This window comes from Pleurodeles waltl, chromosome 9 (genome assembly GCF_031143425.1).
Source record: "Pleurodeles waltl isolate 20211129_DDA chromosome 9, aPleWal1.hap1.20221129, whole genome shotgun sequence".
NCBI lineage: Eukaryota > Metazoa > Chordata > Amphibia > Caudata > Salamandridae > Pleurodeles > Pleurodeles waltl.
In genome coordinates, this window is record NC_090448.1 from 867,980,450 (window position 1) to 868,004,159 (window position 23,710).

The 23,710-nt window shown below is 46.1% G+C and overlaps 1 protein-coding gene across 1 annotated transcript in view; it reads right to left on the bottom strand.

The window, feature by feature from the left end:
* EML5 (EMAP like 5) overlaps positions 1-23,710 on the bottom strand; it is a 1,994,219-nt gene that overhangs the window by 529,994 nt on the left and 1,440,515 nt on the right. Inside the window, exon 27 of the mRNA XM_069208148.1 lies at positions 14,129-14,255. Within this exon, the coding sequence (XP_069064249.1) occupies positions 14,129-14,255 (127 nt within the window). The remainder of the gene's footprint in view (positions 1-14,128; positions 14,256-23,710) is intronic.

A 23,710-nucleotide genomic window follows, 5' to 3' on the forward strand; every position in this document is an offset into this window, starting at 1 on the left:
TGGAGGAACCCTGGTCTCCCTAACTAGGAGTGGAGGGGGGAAATTGTCCTCCACTTCACTAGCTTCATTCTCTGTAAGGGTACCTTCAGAGGGGTTGTCTCTAGCAAACTCAGCCAAGAGCTCCTTGAGCTGTACTTTAGTAGGGTTTGATCCAGTTTTTATCTTTTTGATTTTGCAGAGAGTCCTTAACTCTGACATCCTAAGATGCAGGTAAGGGGTGAGGTTGAGCTCCACCACCATCTCTTCTGCAGTGGACATTATTTCTCTAAAAGTTGGGATACTTTTTAAGAATCTAAAACTATCTCTAGAACTTAATCCAAACTTTACAAAACGTTTAAACTCTAAAAGAAAAGCTAACAGGGACTCTGCACCTGACAGGCCCTGAGCTGCTGGTGTGGTAACTTTGGGGTTGCCTTGAACCCGAACGGTGGGCTACCTTGGACCCAACTTTGAATCCTGTAAGTCTTTTACTTACCTGTGAACTTAACAATTACTTACCTCCCCCAGGAACTGCTGATTTTTGCACAGTGTCCACTTTAAAAATAGCTTATTGCCATTTTTGCCAAAACTGTACATGCTATTGTGATTATTCAAAGTTCCTAGAATGCATGAGTGAAATACCTTTCATTTGAAGTATTACTTGTAAATCTTGAACCTGTGGTTCTTAAAATAAACTAAGAAAATATATTTTTCTATATAAAAACCTATTGGCCTGGAATTTGTCTTTGAGTGTGTGTTCCTCATTTATTGCCTGTGTGTGTAGAACAAATGCTTAACACTACCCTCTGATAAGCCTACTGCTCGACCACACTACCACAAAATAGAGCATTAGAATTATCTCTTTTTGCCACTATCTTACCTCTAAGGGGAACTCTTGGTCTCTGTGCACACTATTTCTTACTTTGAAATAGTATATACAGATCCAACTTCCTACATTGGTGGATCAGCGGTGGGGTACAGGACTTTGCATTTGCTGGACTACTCAGCCAATACCTGATCACACGACTAAATTCCAAAAATTGTCATTAGAAACTGATGTTTTAAATTTGAGCTATTTTTCACAAAATTTAAAAGTCCTGCTAGGGCCTTGAGTTAATCCCTGTTAGCATTTCGTTTAGAGTTTAAAAGTTTTGTAAAAGTTTGGATTAAGTTCTAGAGATAGTTTTAGATTCTTAAAAAGTATCCCAACTTTTAGAGAAATAATGTCTACTACAGAAGAGATGGTGGTGGAGCTCAACCTCACCCCTTACTTACATCTTAGGATGTCAGAGTTAAGGACTCTCTGTAAAATTAAAAATATAAAAACTGGATCAAACCCTACCAAAGTACAGCTCCAGGAGCTTTTGGCAGAGTTTGCTAGAGACAACCCCTCTGAAGACAACCTTACAGAGGGGGAAGCTAGTGACCTGGAGGATAATTTCCTCCCTCCTGTCCTAGTTTGGGAGGCCAGGGTTTCTCAAACCCTGACTCCACAAGTGATAGCCAGAGGTGCTGCTTCTCCCACAGGGGAGTCCAGCAACTCTGGAAGCATTGCGGACAGCCTCAATGAGGATGACCTCCTGTTAGCCAGGATGGCCAAAATATTGGCTTTGGGGAAACAGCTCCTACCCATAGAAAGGGAAAGACAAGAGATGGGCTTAGCTCCCATCAATGGTGGCAGCAACTTAAATAGGGTCAGATAAACCACTGACATGCTAAAAATCCCCAAAGGGATTGTAACAAGATATGAAGATGGTCATGATATCACCAAATGGTTCACAGCTTTTGAGAGGGCTTGTGCAACCAGAAAAGTAAACAAATCTCACAGGGGTGCTCTCCTTTGGGAAATGTTCACTGGAAAGTGTACGGATAGACTCCTCACACTCTCTGGAAAAGATGCAGAATCCTATGACCTCATGAAGGCTACCCTGATTGAGGGCTTTGGGCTGCCTCTCCACTGAGGAGTACAAGATTAGGTTCAGGGGGGCTAAAAAATCCTCGAGCCAGACCTGGGTTGATTTTGTTGACTTCTCAGTCAAAACACTGGATGGTTGAATTAATCGCAGTGGTGTAAATTGTTATGAAGGGCTGTATAATATGTTTATGAAAGAACACATTTTAAGTAATTGTTTCAATGATAAACTGCATCAGCATCTGGTAGACCTAGGTACAGTTCCTCCCCAAGAATTGGGAAAGAAGGCAGACCATTGGGTCAAGACTAGGGTGACCAAGACTTCCACAGGGGGTGACCAAAAGAAAGGTGTCACAAAGACTCCCCAGAGGAGGAGTGTTGAGACATCCAAGGGAAAAAGTAAAGAGTCTTCTACAGGGCCCCAAAAACCTGCTCAGGAGGGAGGGTCCAAAGCCTCTTCACAATCCACATTTGGGTACAAGGGTAAAAACTTTTATCCCAAAAAAGGCCTGGTGTCGTAGCTGTAATCAGCAGAGACACCAAACTGGAGACAAGGCCTGTCCCAAGAAAGGTTCCACTTCTACTACTACTCCAGTTAGCACTGGAATAGCCAGTCTCCAGGTGGGATCAACAGTGTGCCCAGAGCAAATCAGGGTCCACACTGAAGCTACATTAGTCTCTGAGGGTGGGGTGGACCTAGCCACACTAGCTGCCTGGCCCCCTAATATGCAAAAATGCAGGCAGCAACTCTTTATTAATGGGACTAGTGTAGAAGCCCTGAGGGATACAGGTGCCAGTGTCACAATGGTGACAGACAAACTGGTTTCCCCAGGACAATACCTGACTGGACAAACTTATCCAGTCACCAACGCTGACAATCAGACTAAAGTACATCCCATGGCTATGGTAACTTTAGAATGGGGAGGGGTCACTTGCCTGAAACTGGTGGTAGTCTCCTCTGCTATCCCAGTAGACTGTTTGCTTGGAAATGATCTGGAGTCCTCAGCATGGGCTGAGATAGAACTCAAAACCCATGCAGCCATGCTGGGTATCCCTGAACTGGTGTGTGTCAATACAAGGGCACAGTGCAAGGATCAGGGTGAAAAAGAAGTGTTGGAGTCTGGAATAATGGCCCAACCCTCCAAGAGAAAAGGAAAGAAGACTGGGGAACCAGCTTCAACACAGCAAAAGAAAAAGAACCTCTCTTCTCAGGAAGAAGTTCTATTCCCTGAGGGAACTGAGCCTATGGAGTTGGAACCTTATCAGGTTGAACTCTTGGGCCCGGGGGGACCCACAAGGGAACAGCTGTGTAAGGGGCAAGATACCTGTCCCTCTCTTGAAGGTCTTAGGCAGCAAGCAGCTGAGGAAACAAAAGGAAAAGTCAATGGAACCCACAGGGTCTATTGGGAAGATGGACTCCTTTACACTGAGGCAAGAGATCCCAAACCTGGTGCCACTAGGAGAGTGGTAGTGCCTCAGGAGTTTAGGGAGTTCATTCTGACCTTAGCCCATGACATTCCACTTGCTGGGCATTTGGGAAAAACCAAGACATTGGAGAGGTTAGTCAACCATTTCTATTGGCCCAACATGTCCCAGAAAGTCAAGGAGTTTTGTGCCTCGTGTGCCACCTGTCAAGCCAGTGGAAAGACAGGTGGCCATCCAAAGGCCCCCCTCATTCCACTTCCAGTGGTGGGGGTCCCGTTTGAAAGAGTGGGAGTGGACATAGTGGGTCCACTTGAATCTCCCACAGCCTCAGGGAATCAGTATATCCTAGTAGTAGTGGATCATGCTACTAGATACCCTGAAGCAATTCCCCTTAGGAGCACTACTGCCCCTGCAGTAGCCAAAGCACTCATTGGTATCTTTACCAGAGTGGGATTTCCTAAGGAAGTGGTTTCTGACAGAGGTACCAACTTCATGTCAGCTTACCTAAAACACATGTGGAATGAGTGTGGGGTGACTTAGACATTCACCACACCATACCGTCCACAAACCAATGGTCTTGTTGAAAGGTTTAACAAGACATTGAAGGGCATGATCATGGGGCTCCCTGAAAAGCTCAAAAGGAGATGGGATGTCCTCTTGCCATGTCTGCTTTTCGCCTACAGAGAGGTGCCTCAGAAGGGAGTAGGGTTTTTCCCCTTTGAACTTCTGTTTTTCCATCTTGTTAGGGGACCACTAGCTCTTGTGAAGGAAGGGTGGGAGAGACCTCTTCATGAGCCTAAGTGTCAACACCACGGCAGTGTGCGCTCTACTGGCGACTAGAATGCAAAAACCCAGCACTCTCAAAACAACGTAATTTATGCATTGTGCTGATATGTTGTTGTTTAACCTTTTCATTGCAGAGTTTAATCCTGAAGACTTATTTTTAATGTGTTTACAAATACTGTTCATTTGCAATGTATTGCTGCAGGCTTTCAGAGTGTGTTAGGGTGTGGTCCCTTTCCAGGGCCTTCCAGAGACTTTCCCTGCAGCATGCCTGGGTGTGGTTGTGGGCTGGGCCAAGACTCTATAAAAGGGAGCCAGCCCAGCTCCAAGTGCTCACTATGCAGAGCAGCAGCTACTTCCTGAGCTCCTGTCCCAGTGGCCTATTTGATTTTCCAGGCCTCTGACCTTTATTCTTCATTGGTGATCCTTGTTCTGGGTGGTAAGACGGTGGTTGGGCTGACCTCCCGACACCGTTATCGAGAACTTTCATATTCTTGGCCTAATTCTTTAATGATTAACAGATTACTTTGCGCGCTACCATTTCTTGACATTTATATGGTGGCTTACGAATCGGCAAGACGCGCGATTTGTTTCATGCTGATTTGACTTTGTTATTCATTGCGCGCTACCATTCCTTGACATTTACATGGTGGCTTAAGAATCGGCAAAAGACGTGCGATTCGTTTCATGGTGCTTTAATCCTGTTATTCATTGCGTGCTGTTATTTATTGGCATTTACATCGTGGCGTACGAATTGGCAAGACGCCCGATTCATTTCATGGTGATTTAACCTTGATATTCATTGCGTGCTACCATTTCTTGACATTTTACATGGTGGCACTCAAATCGGCAAGACGCACGATTCTCTCTTCGAGCTTAATTCATGCTGTTCATTGTATGCCATTATTCTAAAACATTTATTAGGTAATATTTGAGTTGACAAGTTGTGTGATTTGTTTCCTGAATCCATATTGTGATATTCATGGTGCACAATCCTTTTATGGTGTTTACTATATTTATGAAAATCTGCAATGTGCGCAATTCGTGTTGAAACATTTCAAGAGAACATAGAAGACCAGAGTTTCTAGATGCAATATTGCATGGTCCTAGTATGCATTCTCAAAAAAGGATTCATATGACTGGTTTAGAATTTATTCAGAATGTTTTCCTGATTCTCATGTAAAGGAAAGTACTTGAATTTGAAAGTTTAATTTAATCCATCTTGATTCCCTTACAGGTATCCGGCCATCTTGAAACGTAGTCATTTTAAGCCTAATTCTTAAGTTGTTCATGTTTTCAGAATGACTACGCTTCGAGTCATAGTCTAGTATTGATTTCATGAGATGTAATTTTCATATTGTGTGTTTTAACCTTTTTCTTACTACAGGTCTCCTTCCCAGCTGTTCCCTTCCTAATCCCCTCTTCCCCTCTTGAACTCTCTTAGCCTCTGTGATTTATCTATCAGAGTCTTGGAGCTGTTCAGTGGTGGACGTGTTGGGAACGTGCGCAGACCCCGAGGATCTGGTGACTCTGACAGAATAGTGAGCACACAAATTATTATCCTCCTGGTTTGTGGATGTTCTCAGCATGGCCACGCTGGACGAGTTAGTCAAGGCTATCACCCAGCTCCAGGCAGAGGTGGTATCCTCCAAAGAATTGACAACTAGCCTAGCTGAGAGAGTGAGTCAGTTACAAGATAAGGTAGAGAAGAAGGAACAAAGTCCCACAGGTGTGTCTTGGCAAGGTACTTCTTCTCAGACTTCTGGAAGTAATCCGACAAGCATTTCCCACAATGTCCCTTCCGCAATTCCTTTAGCTCCCCCAGAAAGTTTTTCAGGTGACCCTTTGAAAGCGCAATCTTTCCTGGTTCAAGTGGAACTACACTTCACCTGTAGACCACATACTTTCCCAGATGCCCAGTCCAAAGTAGCTTTCTTGTTATCATATCTGTCTGGGGATGCAGCTAACTGGGCAATTCCTCTTGTGTTTAAAAATAGTCCCTTGTTGTACAACTGGAGAAATGTTGTTCTTGAGTTGGAGAGAGTTTTTGATAGTAGAACTGTAACACAGTCAGCAGATCGTGAATTATTAGATTTACGCCAAGGGAATCAAGACCTAGTGTCGTATTTAGCCAACTTTAACCGGCTGGTTGCCGAGACATCCTGGCCTGAAGAAAAACAAGCGATCTTGTTTTACAAGGGACTCAAAGAGGAACTAAAAGATATCTTAGCGCAAATCGACCCACAACCTACAGACTGTCAAGAATTAATAAACCTTGTATTGAGGCTTGATAATCGTTTAGCAGAACATAAAGGAACGCGCAACAAGATTGAAAAATATTCATGCCGTGTTCATGATAACAGAGACTCAAGAACTCGGAAAGAGAGAACGCCGGAACCGATGGAAATTGGAACCATCGGAAGACCTTTGACCAGAGATGAAAAGGACCTACGCAGAAAAAATGGACAATGTCTTTATTGTGGGCGGAAGGGTCATTTTGCCAAAGATTGTACAATCAAAACAAACAACAAGCAAGGTCCAGTTCAGAAGGTCGCAGCCAATGCACCAGTCGAGTTGGAAAACTAAAACGCCCAAGATGCAGAGAAGGGTTGCTCTTGGGTGTCACCGTGGACCCTTCACAATCCAGACTTCTTAAACTGGAAATAAGAGTTCAGGTCAAGAAAAATATCTATTTAAAAAAAGCTCTAGTCGATTCTGGGGCTACTGGGAACTTTGTGGATGTCCAATTGGTTTGTGCATGGGGGATCCCATGTATTGAAAAGAAGACCCGAGAAATCATCCAGGCAGTTGATGGAAAACTCTTGAGTGGAGGTCCAGTAACTCTTCAGACTATCCCCTTGTCGATGATTTGTGAAGATAAGAATCAAAGAAAGAAACAAAGAGAAAATCATTCTTGACGTGATCCATGCTCACGATTATCCTCGGCTTGCCATGGTTAACTCATCACAATCCAGAGATCAATTGGGCAGAACGAAAAATCGTGTTCTCATCCACGCTATGTAACGAACAATGTCTCCAAAAGATTCAAGTACCAAAAGTTTGTAACTCTTACATAGCTACTGCCGCGGAGAAAGAAATCCAGCTGCCCAACCAGTATTCATCTTACAAAGATGTATTTGATGAGAAAGGGGCGGAGACCCTACCTCCTCATAGATCTTTTGACTGTCAAATTGATCTAGCCCCAGGTGCGATACTTCCCAACTGTCGTGTGCATGCCCAGTCAGAACATGAAAATCAACATTTACGAAAATACCTAGATACATTTTTGGAGAATGGTTTCATTCACCCCTCTAAGTCTCCTGCAGCTTCGCCTTTGTTTTTTGTTCCAAAAACTAATGGAGAACTTCGAACTTGTATCGACTATAGGGGATTGAACAAAGTCACCATCAAGAATAAATATCCTTTACCCCTAATTCTGGTCTTATTGGAACAAGTAAAGAGAGCAAAAATGTACACGAAGCTTGACCTTCAAGGATCTTATCATTTGGTCAGAATGAGAGAGGGTGACGAATGGAAAACAGCGTTCAAGACAAGATATTGCCTTTTTTAATACACCGTCATGCCTTTTGGTCTGTGTAATGCTCCAGCAGCATTTAAATTTTTCTTGAATGACTTTCTTAGAGAGTACCTCAACATATTTGCCATATTATACATCGATGACATTTTGATCTACTCAGACAATGAAAACGAACATGTCCAGCATGTCAAGAAAATTCTTGCAGCCCTTCGAAAACACCATTTATATTGCAAACTAACCAAGTGTGAGTTTCATGTTACCACAGTTGAGTTTTTAGGGGTTATTGTTACCCCTCAAGGTATGGTGATAGCAGAAAAGAAAGTAAAAACCGTATCTGATTGGCCCACCCCAAAGACTGTTTGTGATATACAATGTTTCCTGGGGTTTGCAAATTTTTACCGGAGGTTCATAAATCATTTCTCCCAGACAGTGGCTCCAATCACTAAGCTATTAAGAAAGAAAGAAAAGTTTGTATGGTCCCCAGAAGCTGACCAAGCCTTCTCTACTTTGAAGGAAGCTTTCTCTACTGCCCCAGTCTTGACTCATCCTGATGCGAATCGACCTTTCATAGTGGAAGCTGATGCTTCAGATGTAGCAATAGGAGCTGTCTTATCGCAATGAAATAAAGACACTGGTCAACTCCATCCTGTAGCTTATATGTCTCGAAAGTTGAACTAAGCCGAACAGAACTATGTCATTGCTGAAAAAGAGCTTCTGGCGATTCGTGACGCCTTTAAAGAATGGAGACATCATTTGTTGGGTGCCAAATACACTGTCACAGTATATACTGATCATCGTAATCTTCAATTCATGAGTTCCGCCAGACTTTTGACTCCTCTGCAATTACGCTGGATGCTGTTTTTTGCTGAATTTGATTTTGTAGTAACCTTCCGGCTTGGTAAAGATAATCGCAAAGCTGACGCTTTGTCCCGCCAAGAGTCTACCATGTTGCCTGCATTTCAAGCCTCCAGAGCTATCATTGCTCCTGACAAGGTTCTATGTATCATAAAAACTGAAGATTTCTTTGAAGAAATTCGCAACTCTTTCACTGTTTAGAAATGGCAAACATGGGCCCAAGCAGACCCCAAAAGGTCAATCAAGCAAGGACTACCCTTCACAACGCTCGTTTGTTCATACCCACTATCAAACTTCGCAAGATAGTGTTTCATTGGTTGCATGTTATACCTACGGCAGGTCACCCAGGTACTCCTAAAACTCTTGAAATGATCCAACGCTATTTTTGGTGGCCTACCCTAACAAAAGATGTAAAAGCAATGGTAAACAACTGCGAAGTCTGTGCTCGCAATAAAACAAGTTATTAAAAACCAAAAGGGTTGTTACATCCACTTCCAACCCCAAGTCGTCCATGGGAACACATTTCTTTAGACTTTATTACCGGTCTGCCAGTGGTTCAACAGCATTTAGTCATTCTGGTGGTAGTAGATAGTCTCACGAAATATGGACATTTCATTCCCTGTAAGAAATTGCCCACTTCTAGTGAACTGGCAACTATTTTACTGAACAGAGTGGTTCGTTATCATGGACTGCCAAAAGTTATCCTCTCCGATCGGGGGTCGCAATTTGCCTCCAATTTCTGGAAGACATGGTGTAAAACACTCCAAGTGACATCTACACTATCTACTAGTCACCATCCTCAAACAGATGGTCAAACGGAGAGACTAAATCAGACTTTGAAACAATACCTACGTGCCTACGTTGAAAAGGCACTTCATTCTTGGACATCTATGCTCTGGGTAGCTGAGTTAGCCTACAATAACTCATTCCACACTTCTACTGGCGTTACACCTTTTTTTGGTTTATTTGGCTATCATCCTGACACCTTGCCCATCACAATTCCTCAAGAAAGTTCTCTTACTCCAGCTGTGTCAGAAACCATTCAGCATTTGCATCAAACCCAGACTCTGACACTAAGCAAGATATAATGGACTATGTCCTAGGCCTACGTTCCAGGATGGCAGAGTACATGGAAAAGGCAAGTAAAAACCTTGAGGCCAGCCAACAACTCCAGAAGATGTGGTATGACCAAAAGGCTGCTATGATTGAGTTTCAGCCAGAACAGGAAGTCTGGGTTCTGGAGCCTTTGGCTCCCAGGGCACTTCAGGACAGATGGAGTGGCCCTTACCCAGTGTTAGAGAAAAAGAGTCAGGTCACCTTCCTGGGAGACCTAGGCACTAGCAGGACCCCCAGAAGGGTGATCAATGTGAACCTCCTCAAACTCTTTCATGACAGGGCAGATGTAAACATGTTAATGGTTACAGATGAGGACCAGGAAGCTGAGAGTGAACCTCTCCCTGTTCTCCTCTCCTCTGACCCTAAAGATGGCTCAGTAGATGGAGTGGTCTACTTAGACACCCTCTCTGGCCAACAGCAAGCTGACTGTAGGCAAGTCCTACAACAGGTTGCTGAGCTCTTTTCCCTAACGTCCCTAACCCCTGGTCAGACACACCTGTGTACCCATGATGTGGACACAGGAGACAGCATGCCTGTCAAAAACAAAAAGTTTAGACAGTCTGACCAAGTGTAGGAAAGCATCTAAGTGGAGGTCCACAAGATGCTGGAGTTGGGAGTCATTGAGCACTCTGACAGCCCCTGGGCTAGCCAGTGGTCTTAGACCCCAAACCTCACACAAAAGATGGCAAGAGAGAGATGGTGTTCTGTGTGGACTACAGAGGGCTTAATTCTGTCACCAAGACAGATACTCATCCCATCCCAATAGCAGATGAGTTAATTGACAAATTGGGTGCTGCCAGATACTCAAGTACCTTTGACTTAACAGCAGGGTACTGGCAAATAAAAATGGCACCAGGAGCAAAAGAGAAAACAGCATTCTCTACACCTGCTGGGCACTATCAGTTTACTGTGATGCACTTTGGCTTAAAGAATGCCCCTGCCACCTTCCAAAGGTTGGTGAATTAAGTCCTTGCTGGCTTGGAGTCCTTTAGTGCAGCTTATCTTGATGGTATTGCTGTCTTTAGCTCCAGCTGGCAGGATCATCTGGTCCACCTGAAGAAGGTTTTCGAGGCCCTGCAAGCAGCAGGCCTCTCTATCAAGGCATCTAAATGTCAGATAGGGCAGGGTACTGTGGTTTACTTGGGACGCCTAGTAGGTGGAGGCCAAGTTCAGCCACTCCAACCCAAGATCCAGACTATTCTGGAGTGGGTAGCTCCAAAAACTCAGACTCAAGACAGGAAATTCCTTGGCTTGACTGGTTACTATAGGAGGTTTGTGAAGGGATATGGATCTATAGTGACACCCCTCACAGAACCTACCTCTAAGAAAATGCCCAAGAAGGTAAACTGGACTGTAAAATGCCAACAGGCCTTTGACACCCTGATACAAGCTATGTGCACAGCACCAGTTCTGAAAGCTCCAGATTACTCCAAGCAGTTCATTGTGCAGACTGATGCCTCTGAACATGAGATACGAGCAGTCCTGTCCCAAACAAATGATGATGGCCTTGACCAGCCTGTTGCTTTCATTAGCGGGAGGTTACTCCCCAGGGATCAGCGTTGGAGTGCCATTGAGAGGGAGGCCTTTGCTGTGGTCTGGTCCCTGAAGAAGCTGAGACCATACCTCTTTGGTACTCACTTTGTAGTTCAGACTGACCACAGACCTCTCAGATGGCTGATGCAAATGAAAGGAAAAAATACTAATCTGTTGAGGTGGTCCATATCCCTACAGGGAATTGACTTTATAGCAGAACACAGACCTGGGACTGCCCATGCCAATGCTGATGGCCTTTCCAGGTTCTTCCACTTAGAAAATGAAGACTCTCTTGGGAAAGGTTAGTCTCATCCTCTTTCGTTTGGGGGGTTGTGTAAGGAAATTCCTCCTTGGCATGGTTAACCCCTGACTTTTTGCCTTTGCTGATGCTAAGTTATGACTTGAAAGTGTGCTGGGACCCTGCTAACCAGGCCCCCAGCACCAGTGTTCTTTCCCTAAACTGTACCTTTGTCTCCACAATTGGCACAACCCTGGCACCTAAGTAAGTCCTGTGTAACTGGTACCCCTGGTACCAAGGGCCCTGATTCCAAGGAAGGTCTCTAAGGGCTGCAGCATGTCTTATGCCACCCTAGAGACCCCTCACTCAGCACATGCACACTGCTTCACAGCTTGTGTGTGCTGGTGGGGAAAAAAAGACTAAGTCGACATGACACTCCCCTCAGAGTGCCATGCCAACCTCACACTGCCTGTGGCATAGGTAAGTCACCCGTCTAGCAGGCCTTACAGCCCTAAGGCAGGGTACACTATACCACAGGTGAGGGCATATGTGCATGAGCACTATGCCCCTACAGTGTCTAAGTAAAACCTTAGACATTGTAAGTGCAGGGTAGCCATAAGAGTATATGGTCTGGGAGTTTGTCAAACACTAGTTTTTGCCAGCCTGCCACACACCAGGCATGTTGCTGGCCACATGGGGAGAGTGCCTTTGTCACTCTGTGGCCAGGAACAAAGCCCGTACTGGGTGGAGGTGCTTCTCACCTCCCCCTGCAGGAACTGTAGCACCTGGCGGTGAGCCTCAAAGGCTCACCCCCTTTGTTACAGCGCAACAGGGCATCCCAGCTAGTGGAGATGCCTGCCCCTCCGGCCACTGCCTCCACTTTTGGTGGCAAGGCTGGAGGAGATAATGAGAAAAACAAGGAGGAGTCACCCACCTTTCAGGACCGCCCCTAAGGTGTGCTGAGCTGAGGTGACCCTTTCTTTTAGAAATCCTCCATCTTGTGGATGGAGGATTCCCCCAATAGGATTAGGGATGTGCCCCCCTCCCCTCAGGAAGGAGGCACAAAAAGGGTGTAGCCACCCTCAAGGAGATTCCTGCAACCTAAAGCAGAAGAAGGACTGCTAACCTGAAGCCCTGCAGTGAAGACAGAGACGACAACTGCTTTGGCCCCAGCCCTAACGGCCTTTCTCCCAACTTCGAAGAAAACTGCAACAGCAACGCATCCAACAGGGACCAGCGACCTCTGAAGCCTCAGAGGACTGTCCTGCACCCAAAGGACCAAGAAACACCTGTGAGCAGCGGCTCTGTTCAAAATCCTGCAACTTCTTGCAACAAAGAAACAACTTCAAGGACTTCACGTTTCCCGCCGGAAGCATGAGACATTCTACTCTGCACCCGACGCCCCCGGCTCGACCTGCGGAAAACCACCACTACAGGGAGGACTCCCCGGTGACTGCGAGCCCGTGAGTAGCCAGAGTTGACCCCCCTGAGCTCCCACAGTGACGCCTGCAGAGGAAATCCAAAGGCTCCCCCTGACCGCGACTGCCTGTAACAAGGGACCCGACGCCTGGAACCAACACTGCACCCGCAGCCCCCAGGACCTGAAGGAACCAAACTCCAGTGCAGGAGCGACCGCCAGGCGACCCTCTCCTTAGCCCAGGTGGTGGCTACCCTGAGGAGCCCCCCCTGTGCCTGTCTGCATCATTGAAGAGACTCCCGGGTCTCCCCATTGATTTCAATACAAAACCCAACGCCTGTTTGCACTCTGCACCCGGCCGCCCCTGTGCCGCTGAGGTTGTACTTTCTGTGCCTGCTTGTGCCCCCCCCCCCTACAAAACCCCCCTGGTCTGCCCTCCGAGGACGCGGGTACTTACCTGCTGGCAGACTGGAAACGGGGCACGCCGGTTTCCATTGAAGCCTATGTGTTTTGGGGACCTCTTTGACCTCTGCACCTGACCGGCCCTGAGCTGCTGGTGTGGTAACTTTGGGGTTGCCTTGAATCCCCAACGGTGGGCTACCTTGGACCCAACTTTGAGCCCTGTAAGTGTTTTACTTACCTCTGAACTTAACAATTACTTACCTCCCCCAGGAAATGTTGATTTTTGCACAGTGTCCACTTTTAAAATAGCTTATTGCCAAACTGTACATGCTATTGTGATTATTCAAAGTTCCTAGAATTCATGAGTGAAATACCTTTCATTTGAAGTATTACTTGTACAGCTTGAACCAGTGGTTCTTAAAATAAACTAAGAAAATATATTTTTCTATATAAAAACCTATTGGCCTGGAGTATGTCTTTGAGTGTGTGTTCCTCACTTATTGCCTGTGTGTGTACAACAAAAGCTTAACACTACCCTCTGATAAGCCTACTGCTCGACCACACTACCACAAAATAGAGCATTAGAATTATCTCTTTTTGCGACTATCTTACCTCTGAGGGGAACCCATGGACTCTGTGCACACTATTTCTTACTTTGAAATAGTATATACAGAGCCAACTTCCTACACCTTGTGAGATTTACTTCTGGAAATATCAAATGTTCATGGGATAATGTCACACAGGACTGAAAGGATTTACGACTGCAATGTTACTTTTTGGGTATTCTTTGCAATTACAAAGCCATTTGTGCCTGCAAGTCTGATATATGCACATGGTTTTGTGAATCAGGGCTGCTGTATATATAACACAAAAATTGTTAGCCTTCTGATGTTTTTCAAACACCTGTGAAAATGTGCACTTTGACGTTACCTTTCATCTAATGAGGGCTCCTTCTGTTGCAGGTGAGGCTTGATTCCTATCATGGGCCTGATGCTTGAGGATAAGGCTTTAATGGTATAATTAATCTCGTTCTCTCTAGTCACATCACTGTCATACCCTGAGGAACAAGAAAAAACAGAAATGAAGAGTGGAGAAGGTTTTCACATTCCCATGGTTGGGCAACAGAAACAGTTTAAGGCCAAACAGAGCATCCTATTGTCACTTCTAACTGAGATCGGCAAACAGGTTTATCTCTAGAATGGAGTTTTACTACATCGCCTGCACATGTAAAGGCATTCCACACTAACAGACTTTTAAACTTTTCTGCTGGGAACTACGCTTGAGGTAATCCTTGCTGGTGATCTTGCATATGATAGTCACTAATGTAATTTGTCTGATTAGCTGTCTGATACGATCTGTGGTAACTATTACGGCACTGATATAACAGTAGCTCTGGATGAGTTTCACTAAACAAAAGTAGCTAATATTTTAGAAAAGGCTGGAAACCTCTATTAATTCAACCAAACAAAAATGTCTAATTTATTTGGCTTTGCTGCACACAGGAGAGCTATTGGCAGGTAGCTGGAGAGTTACCATTAGCTCACAAGCTACTTGTTGGAGATGCCTGTTTTAACATGTTCTCAGCTAGGGTGTGAATTTCATAAGTCTATATTCAGGAGCCTATGAAAAGACAAAATGTTTTTTTTTCAAATGTAGACTACAAATTACAGATTCAGAATCTGAAGACTACATTACAACATCTTGGTGCAAACTATCGAGTAGCTATCTAACATTGAGGGAAAAAGCACAGTCTGGTAGTCTTAAAATTAAGAAGAGTCAAAGAAACATCCTATCCCTTTAAGACTCCAGGAGTGTCCACTACCCAAGATGCTTTGTGCTGGCAACTGCCTCACATAGTCAGTTGTTTTTGAAATGAGAAAAGGTGTGATTTAAATTAACCAACTGATGTTTTGAATATCCAAGAGAACAAAATTGAGGAGTTGGGAGGGCCATTTATGTCTTCAATGATAATCCCTACAATACAGTACCAGGACTACAAGGCACCAAATGCTGTGCATCATACACTCATCATTGCTATTTATAAATGTTAGAATATAGTAGGAAGTTAACCCAAACTTTCTAGGCAGCTGGTGGGCTGAAAAGATAGGAGTTGTATTCCTGAGGGGTAAGAGTAAAATGTGTCTTTGTTTATAGTCCGATCATCCAAAGAGATTTCTGAGGGTGGCCTGGCTAACCTTAAAATCACCCCTTGTATCAGAGTCAAGGAAGTAATGTCTAGTTAAGGTATGTGCCAATTTCCAGGTGGCTGCCTTGCATATGTCAAATAGTGGAGCACTTGTAGGTCAGGTTGTGGAGGCTGCCCTAGTAGATGGTTTCCCTGCAGTAGATTACCAGCCAAATGGTAACACATGTAAAGGCAGGCCACAATCTAACAGGTGATGGATTGGTTGCATGTGGCCAGACCTTGTTGAATATGCTCATAATTAATTAAGTACTGGCTAGTCTTGAGAAGAATCTTGGTTTTGTCAAGATACAACCACAGCTCCCTTCTAAAATACAACAAATGAAAGGGTGCATTCTGATGGAGTGGATGGATTTTCGAAAAAAATAGAGATTAATATGGTTTGGTTGTGTTTTTGACTATATAATAAAGTCAGCTTTCAAAATGTCGACTACATTACAATTAAATTGTAACGTTCGAGGTAATAATGTTGTCAGCATCAAAATTACTTAGGACAATTCCAAAATAACAAGTTATTTACCTTCGTTAACTCATTATCTGGTAGAGGCTGGATCCAGCCACAGATTCCTTACTTTAGAATTTTCCCCTGGCGCGAGCCTGGATCTGGAAACTTTTATTCCCATTACACGTCTGCGCGTCGGAAGAGGGAAATGTGCAACTCTTTATCTACGTCGTCCACCGGATGGGACATCAGCAGAGTCCACATAACCCCATCGCCTATTTCAGTTTCTTCTGTGACTCTTTTTTGCACTCAAAACATGGAGCCACATATAGAAACTGCCTATTGGAACTGTGTGCTAGAACAAAAGACATCCCTGTGTGAAATAATCACCCCAATCCTTAATTGAAGGAGTAGATTTCGAGAACAAACTCTGAGGCCAACGACGACTCCGTTCACAGAGCGGGGAGTATGGGAGGGTCATTAAGGAATCTGCGGCTAGATCCTGTCTCTTCCAGATAATGCGTTACCGGAGGTAAGTAACTTGTTCATCTGATAGAGACATCTAGCTGCATATTCCTTACTTTAGAATCAGATACCAAAGTCACAGTAACCCGGAGGAGGTACTGTGAAGTGTGACCTACAAAAAAGTCTCTACATTTCACAAAACCAGTCTCAAACAAGAGAAACAGACCGTACAATCATAATAATTAAAGTGAGTAATAATATACTGTTAAGACATAACAACCTGTGAAAGGAACCACAGGCAAAAAAAAACATAAGACATGACAAAAATAGGAAAAAGCTCATCCATGTTAGTATGTCGAAGATGTTTTAGAAGCGACGCACCAATATTAAGAGTCTCTAACCAGAAGAAAAACCCGTCTAGCACAAGAGAAATTGACGGTGCATTCATAAGAATATCTATGAGGAAACATTTACTCTTTACTAAAAGAACTGTGTAAAGGACCAGAGTAATAAAAAGTCACAAAAACCTTGAAAGCATGGAGATAGCTTGTCCCATGATCAAGGCCATTAAAATTCTGTCCCTAGAATAAAACCGGTCCAGAACAATTCAAAAAGACAGGGCATTCATAATAAGGTAGGTGAGCCCTCACAAATTTCACGACATAATACTCTTGGGAGGGACCATGAATAAGGAGTCACACACATTCAAAAGCATGGAATAATGAAAATCTATGTTAATATGACCAATCTGTATTAGAGGCGAACTAACAAAATGACTATTAAGCTACTTGCTCCCTAATGGGATCTGAACCCATGCACTGACACCCCAACAAATACTGTTGAAAGGATCACAGCAATCACATCAAAAAGACTAAGAAAACATGGATAGGAAACACTACATGTAGGAAGCTGGTTGGTGGACACCTTTGGTGTTAACCTTATACTGGGTCCAGCCAAACCCCAATTAGATAGTGTTACAGTAATTAGAAAGCCAGGGCTCTCTAGAGTAGCTGTGGTGAGGAGCCAAGACTTATCTAGAAGGCATGTGAAGCACTTGCATTACCACAGTCAGCTCACCGGTAGACGAGTCCCATGTCACTAGAGCAGCAGAGAGGAGACTGTCCTTACAGAGGTAAAGTGGTGGGTGCTGGGGCTACTTGGAGCCTGAAGATTCCTCAGAGCAGGAGTCAACAAGCATTGGCTGGTGCAACAGTAGCGGTGCACAGGAATTCTGTCCCAATGGCAGAGACAAGGGCTTACCGTCTCCCACGTTGGAGGACACAAGGCAGAGAGGACCCAAGGGATCCGTCAAGACCACCACCTGTGTTGGAGAATCTTTGCAGATCTGAAGGACAGAAGATACCACCAGCTGGATGTTGCCGCCGTAGGTGCTTCTGAATGCAGGGGAATGATGCCTTCACTCTAAGGGAGATTCCTTCTGCTTCTTTGGTGCAGCAGAGGTTTTGCTGACCCCAGAGGATGCACAGCAGTGAAAATTCTGCAGACTGCTGACAAGAGCTGCAGAAACAATGCTGCAAGAAGTCTTCTCAGGCGTTGCAGTCTTGTTTGTTTCTTGTGCTGCCTTGCAGCAGTTCCGGAAGCCAGGAGCTGAAGATGTCTATGCAGAGAGATACCGATTGAGTCTTGCTCGACGAATCTGGAGACCCACCCTTAAGGGAGTCCCTAAATAACCCCAAATGGGAGTTTGGTCACTCTCTGGGGTGACCACCTATCAGGAGGGGTCTCTGATGTCACCAACCTGGCCTACCCAGTCAGATGCTCCCAGAAGCCTCTACCCATCTTGGTTTCAAGATATCAGAGCCAATGGTCACCTGGAAGAGCTCTGGGCACAACCCTAGGGGTGGAGCTGGATAGGGAAGTGGACACTCCCCTTTCCTTTGTCTGTTTCGCACCAGAGCAGGGACCAGTGGTCCCTAGACTGTTGCAAACTGGATTATGCAAGGAAGGCACCAATTCTGCCCTTCAAAGCAACCTGGTGGCATGAGGAGGCTACCCTCCCCTTCCCAGTAACACCTATTTCCAAAGGAGAGTAGGTCCCTCAGAACCACCACCTCTGTTGGAGAATCTTCGCAGATCTCAAAGACAGAAGATCCCACCAGCCGGATGTTGCTGCCTTAGATGCCTGTGGATGCAAGGGAATGACGCCTTCACTCCAAGGGAGATTCCTTCCTGCTTCTTTGGTGCAGCTGAGGTTTTGCTGACCCCAGAGGATGCACAGCAGCAGAAATGTTGCAGATTGCTGACTGGAGCCACAGAAACAATGTTACAAGAAGTCTTCTCAGGCGTTGCAGTCTTGTTCGTTTTTTGTGTTGCCTAGCAGCGGTTCTGGAGGCCAGGAGCCAAAGATGTCTATGGAGAGAGGTCCTGGTGGAGTTTTGTATGACAAATCTGGGGACCCACCCTTAAGGGAGTCCCCAAATAACCCAAAAAGGGGTTTTTGTCACTCTCTGGAGTGACCACCTATCAGGAGAGGTCTCTGACGTCACCTAACTGACCTACCCAGTCAGATGCTTCCAGAGGCCTCTACCCATATTGGTTTCCAGATAGCAGAACCAAGTGGTCACCTGGAAGAGCTCTGGGCACCACCCTAGGGGTGGAGCTGGACAGGCGAGTGGACACTCCCCTTTCCTTAGTGTGTTTCGCACCAGAGCAGGGACCAGTGATCCCTGGACTGGTGCAAACTGGATTATGCAAGGAGGGCACCAATTCTACCTTTCAAAGCAACCCAGTGGCGTGGGGAGGCTGCCCTCCCCAGCCCAGTAACACCTATTCCAAAGGAAAGGAGGTTGCACCCCTCCCCTACAGAAAATCCTTTGTTCTGCTGTCCCCTGCTCGAGCTAGTCAAGCAGCAGAAGGGCAGAACCGTATCTGAGTGACTGCAGCAGCGCAGGCTGCCCATAGACCTTGGAAGACTGGTATGAGCAGAACTGGGGATCCACTAAGGAACCCCCAGAGTGCATGGAATCATGTCACCAATACTGGAATCAGTATTGGGGTATGATTCCAACATGTTTGATGTAGGAAGCTGGCCCGGTGGGTGGTGAGCACCTATGGTGTTATCACCCTATACCAGGTCCAGGTATACCCTATTAGTGAGGTGTAAACAGTGTCTTGGAAGCTACGGTCCCAAACCCACAGAGAAACTTTGTGCAAGGACTGTGCAAGACCCGAGCAAAACTGCAAGAAACAGAAGATGGATCTAGACAGACGAGAACCTACGAATGAAGGGGACCAAGTTGAGTTCCATTTGGAGCATCTGGTTGGGGCAGGAGCCACTACCCACCGTTCTGGAGATGCAGGACCACGTCGACGGTGAAGACCAGGAGTTGGCTGTGCAGCACAGGAGCAGAGGAAGAGTTCCAGAACTGATGCAATCAATGCCCACGTAGGAAGAAGAGTTGCAGTCCATCAGTGGTGTGGAAAAACCACCAACAAGCCTTGGTAAATGCAAGAGTCGCAGAAGAGAAGTTGCAGAGCTGCTGAGAACCAGGAAGGTCTGAGGGGACTCAACCCATGGAGGGGTGTCCCAGGCGACCGTCAGCAGTGAGGAGAGCCAGAAGTCGAGGATGCATCCCCCACAGGCAACTCACAGACAGCAGGCACAGGAGTCGCAGTATGGCCCACTCAGCATACCTGCAAAGGAGTCCTACGTCGCTGGAGCAGAAAGCAGGAGACTACGCGTTGCACATAAGAGTGCTGGAGGCCGGGGCTACACGGAGCCTGGAGATCCATTGAAAGGAGAGCCAACACACCTTGGTAGCTGCAAGAGTTGCAGTGCACAGAGATACTGTCCTGCAAGGAGAGGCAAAGACTCACCACCTCCAAAGTTGGATAGCTAGTAGAGGGGACCACTCAAGACCACCACATGTTTTGTAGAATACAAGCAGAGTTGCAGGTGAGAGGACCCACACAGCCGGTTTTCATTGCAGTTGGAGTCTGCCGATGCAGGGGAGTGACTCCTTCACTCCAAGGGAGATTCCTTCTTGTTTCTTGGTGCATACTGAAGACTTGCCACTCTCAGAGGATGCACAGCCGGGAAAATGTTGCAGTTGCTAGAAGGAGCCAGAGAAACAATGTTGCAGAGCAAAGTTGTTGCTGGAGCTGCAGATTGTAGGTTCTTGTGAAGTCCAGTTGCGGTTCCAGACGAAGTAAACGTTGCAGAGGAGTCCTTTTGGAATCTTGCACGTTGAATCTGAGGACCCACCAAAGAGGGAGACCCTATATAGCCCTAAAAGGGGGGTTGGTCACCTAGCAGAGTAACCACCTATCAGGAGGGGGCTGTGATGTCACCTACCTGACCTTGACCCTCAGATGCTCCCAGAGGCCTCTGCCCACCTTGGATTCAAGATGGCAGAATCAAGTGGCCACCTAGAGGAGCTCTGGGCACCACTCCTGGGGTGGTGGTGGACAGGGGAGTGGGTACTCCATTTTACATTATCCAGTTTCCACCAGAGCAGGCCATGTGACACCTATTTCCAAAGGGAGAGATGATTGACTCCTTCTTCCAAAGGAACTCCTTTGGTCTGCCTTCCTGGGCTTGAGCTGTTCAAGCAGCAGGAGGGCCGAAACCCGTCTGTGGGATGGCAGCAGTGCAGGCTGTATAGGAAAACACTGCAAACTAGTAGGAGCAAAGCTGGGGGTCCTTTAAGAAGCCCCAAGAGTGCATGGAATCATACAACCAATAATGAGAACTGTATTGGGGTATGATTCAGACATGTTCGTTACCAAACATGCTTAGGTTCAGAGTTACCATTATGTAGCTTGACACAGGAAGTGGCCTATGACCAGTACACGGGTAAAATGGCTTCCCAACAGTCACGAAGTCCAGGAAAATGGAGCTGGAGTTCATGGAAGGCACCTCTGTTCATGCAGAGGTGCCCCCCACACAGGTACCTGCACCCTGCCCTCTGGGCTAAAGGGCCTGCCATAGGGGTGACTTACAGTGACCTAGTGCAGTGACCTGTAGTGAAAAGGATGCATACACTCTTTCACGCAGGCTGCAATAGCTGGCCTGCAGATACATTTTGCATGGGCTCCCCATGGGTGGCATAATACATGCAGCAGCCCATGGGGGATCCCTGGTAACCCAATCCCCTGGGGCACCAGTATGCCAATTGTGGGGTGTGTATGGTTCAAGCAACCAATTTTAAAGGGAGAATGCATAGTCACTGGTGTTCTGGTTAGCAGGATCCCAGTGAACACAGTCAAAACATACTGACAAAAGGCAAAACGTGGGGGTAACCATGTTAAAAAGAGGCTATTTTCCTACACAGCCCCCTTCCAAAACAAAGGACAATAAGGCTAACCTTGGCCAGATGAGTCTTTATTGTCTAAGTGGAGATATCTGGAGAGTGCCTCTGCATTACAGTGGTTACTCCCGGTATTATTCACTGTGTGGCCCTTTCCTGTGCGGAGGTGAACCATCCTATCAGTGTGAGATATTCTCCTGACATGTGTCTAAACTCTGGGTCCTCTAGTTCCCTGTGTGGAGGTTATGGACTAAAGGGTATCAGAGTAGGGCAGGATTGCTGTTCCTGTGGCTCTGTGGTAGAGCAGGGTGGTTGTCCTAAGGGATTTAGAGCAGGTCAGGGGTGCTGCTCCAAAGGTTCTAGAGGTGGGCAGGAATGCTGCCCTAACAGGTGTAGAGCAGGAGAGGGTTGCCATCCTAAAGGCTCTAAAGGAGGACAGGGTTGCTGTCCTATGTTCTCTGGGGTGGGGCAGAGTTGCTGCTCTAAAGTTTCCATGGGAGGACAGCATGGCTGTTCCAAACTTTCGAAGGTAGGGCCGGATTGCTGTTCTATCTTAGCGTTCTCCCAGAGGGATTCTTTCTATCATAGGCATTCCGCTGCTATAGCTTTAGGCTCCTGTGGTGTAGTTTCCACCCAAGCAGTGGGTGCTTCCCTTAGGGGTGTGGGATCCTCAGTGGGAGTTTGGACAGGAAGTAACTCTGTAGCCTGCCTGTCTTGGATTTTAAGAGTGTCCTGGGCCATTATTCCAGGCTCCAGGGTTCCTTTTCCTCTTTGTTTTTTAGCCTGTTTCTAGGTTAAGTCAAGGAGGTGTTTAGGGATGCCCAGCATGGTTGCATGGGCTTGAAACTCTACTTCAGCCCAATCTGAGGTCCTCAGTTCATTACCTAGGAGGCACTCTACAGGTAGGTTAGAGGAGACTACCACCCGTTTAGGGCCAGTAACCCCACCCCAGCTATAGTCTACCATAGCTATGGGGAGGCACTGAGTGGAGTTATACACATCAGTGACTTGGTACTTGTGACCAAGTAGGTGTTGTTCAGGTGACACTAGTTTTTGAGTTACTATGGTGACGCTGGCACCTGTGTCCCTTTAGGCCTCAGCCTCAACACCATTCACCAGAATATGCTGCTTGTACTTATCCATGTTAAGGGGACAAGCAGCTAGGTTGGCAAGGCCAGTGCCACCTTGAGAGACAAAAGTTGTCTCTGGGGTTTCTATATCTACTCCAGGTCCCACTACAGACCCAAAGGTGAACCCAACTATACTTTTGGACTGACTACTGCTAGTAGTCCCACTACTACTGCTATTGCTAGAGGCACAAGGAGTGGTGGGGGGTAGTAGTGGTGGAAGGCTCAGTGACTTTCCTAGGACAGGAACTGTCTTCGGGCCTATGTCCTTTGTTTTTACAGACACAGCATCAAACCTTTTTGAAGCTAGAGGAAGAGGATTTTCCCCCACCCCCAGAGGAATTGTGTGGGCCTGATGAGGACTCTTTGGATTGTTCGTTGTCCCCACCCTTCTCCTGATGCTTACTGTATCTTTCTTTTTTGTGGTCACCCCTTGTGTGAGCTTATGTGCTCACCCTGGTGCGGACCCATTTGTCTGCCCTCTTTCCAAAATCTTGGGGATAGGTCAAATTAGAGTCCACCCTGTACTGGTGCAACAAATCAGACACAAATGTTGTTCAAAATATGCTCTCTCTCAGAATTAAGTTGTATAAGCCCTGATAATCTATGACTTTGCCCCTATGCAACCAGCTTTCCAAAGCTTTTACAGAACAGTCCACAAAATCTACCCAATCTTGGGAGGAGTCTTTCCTTGTCTCCCTGAACTTTATCCTGTATTTTTCAGTGGTTAGACCAAACCGATCCAGATGAGCTGTTGTGAGCACTGAGTAGTTGTCTGCATCCTCTTCCCTGACAGTAAGGAGTCTGTCTCTCCCCTTGTCAGAGAAGGAATGCCACAAAATAGCTGCCCACTGTCTATGGGGGACCCTCTGTACCTTACAAGCACTCTCCAAAGCAGTGAACCATTTGTAGATGTAATTCCCAACCTTGTAGGGGGGAACCCTGTTCAGGTTTCTGGAGTCAAAAGAGTCCTCCCTGACCCAAGGCTCCCTGAAACTAAAACTG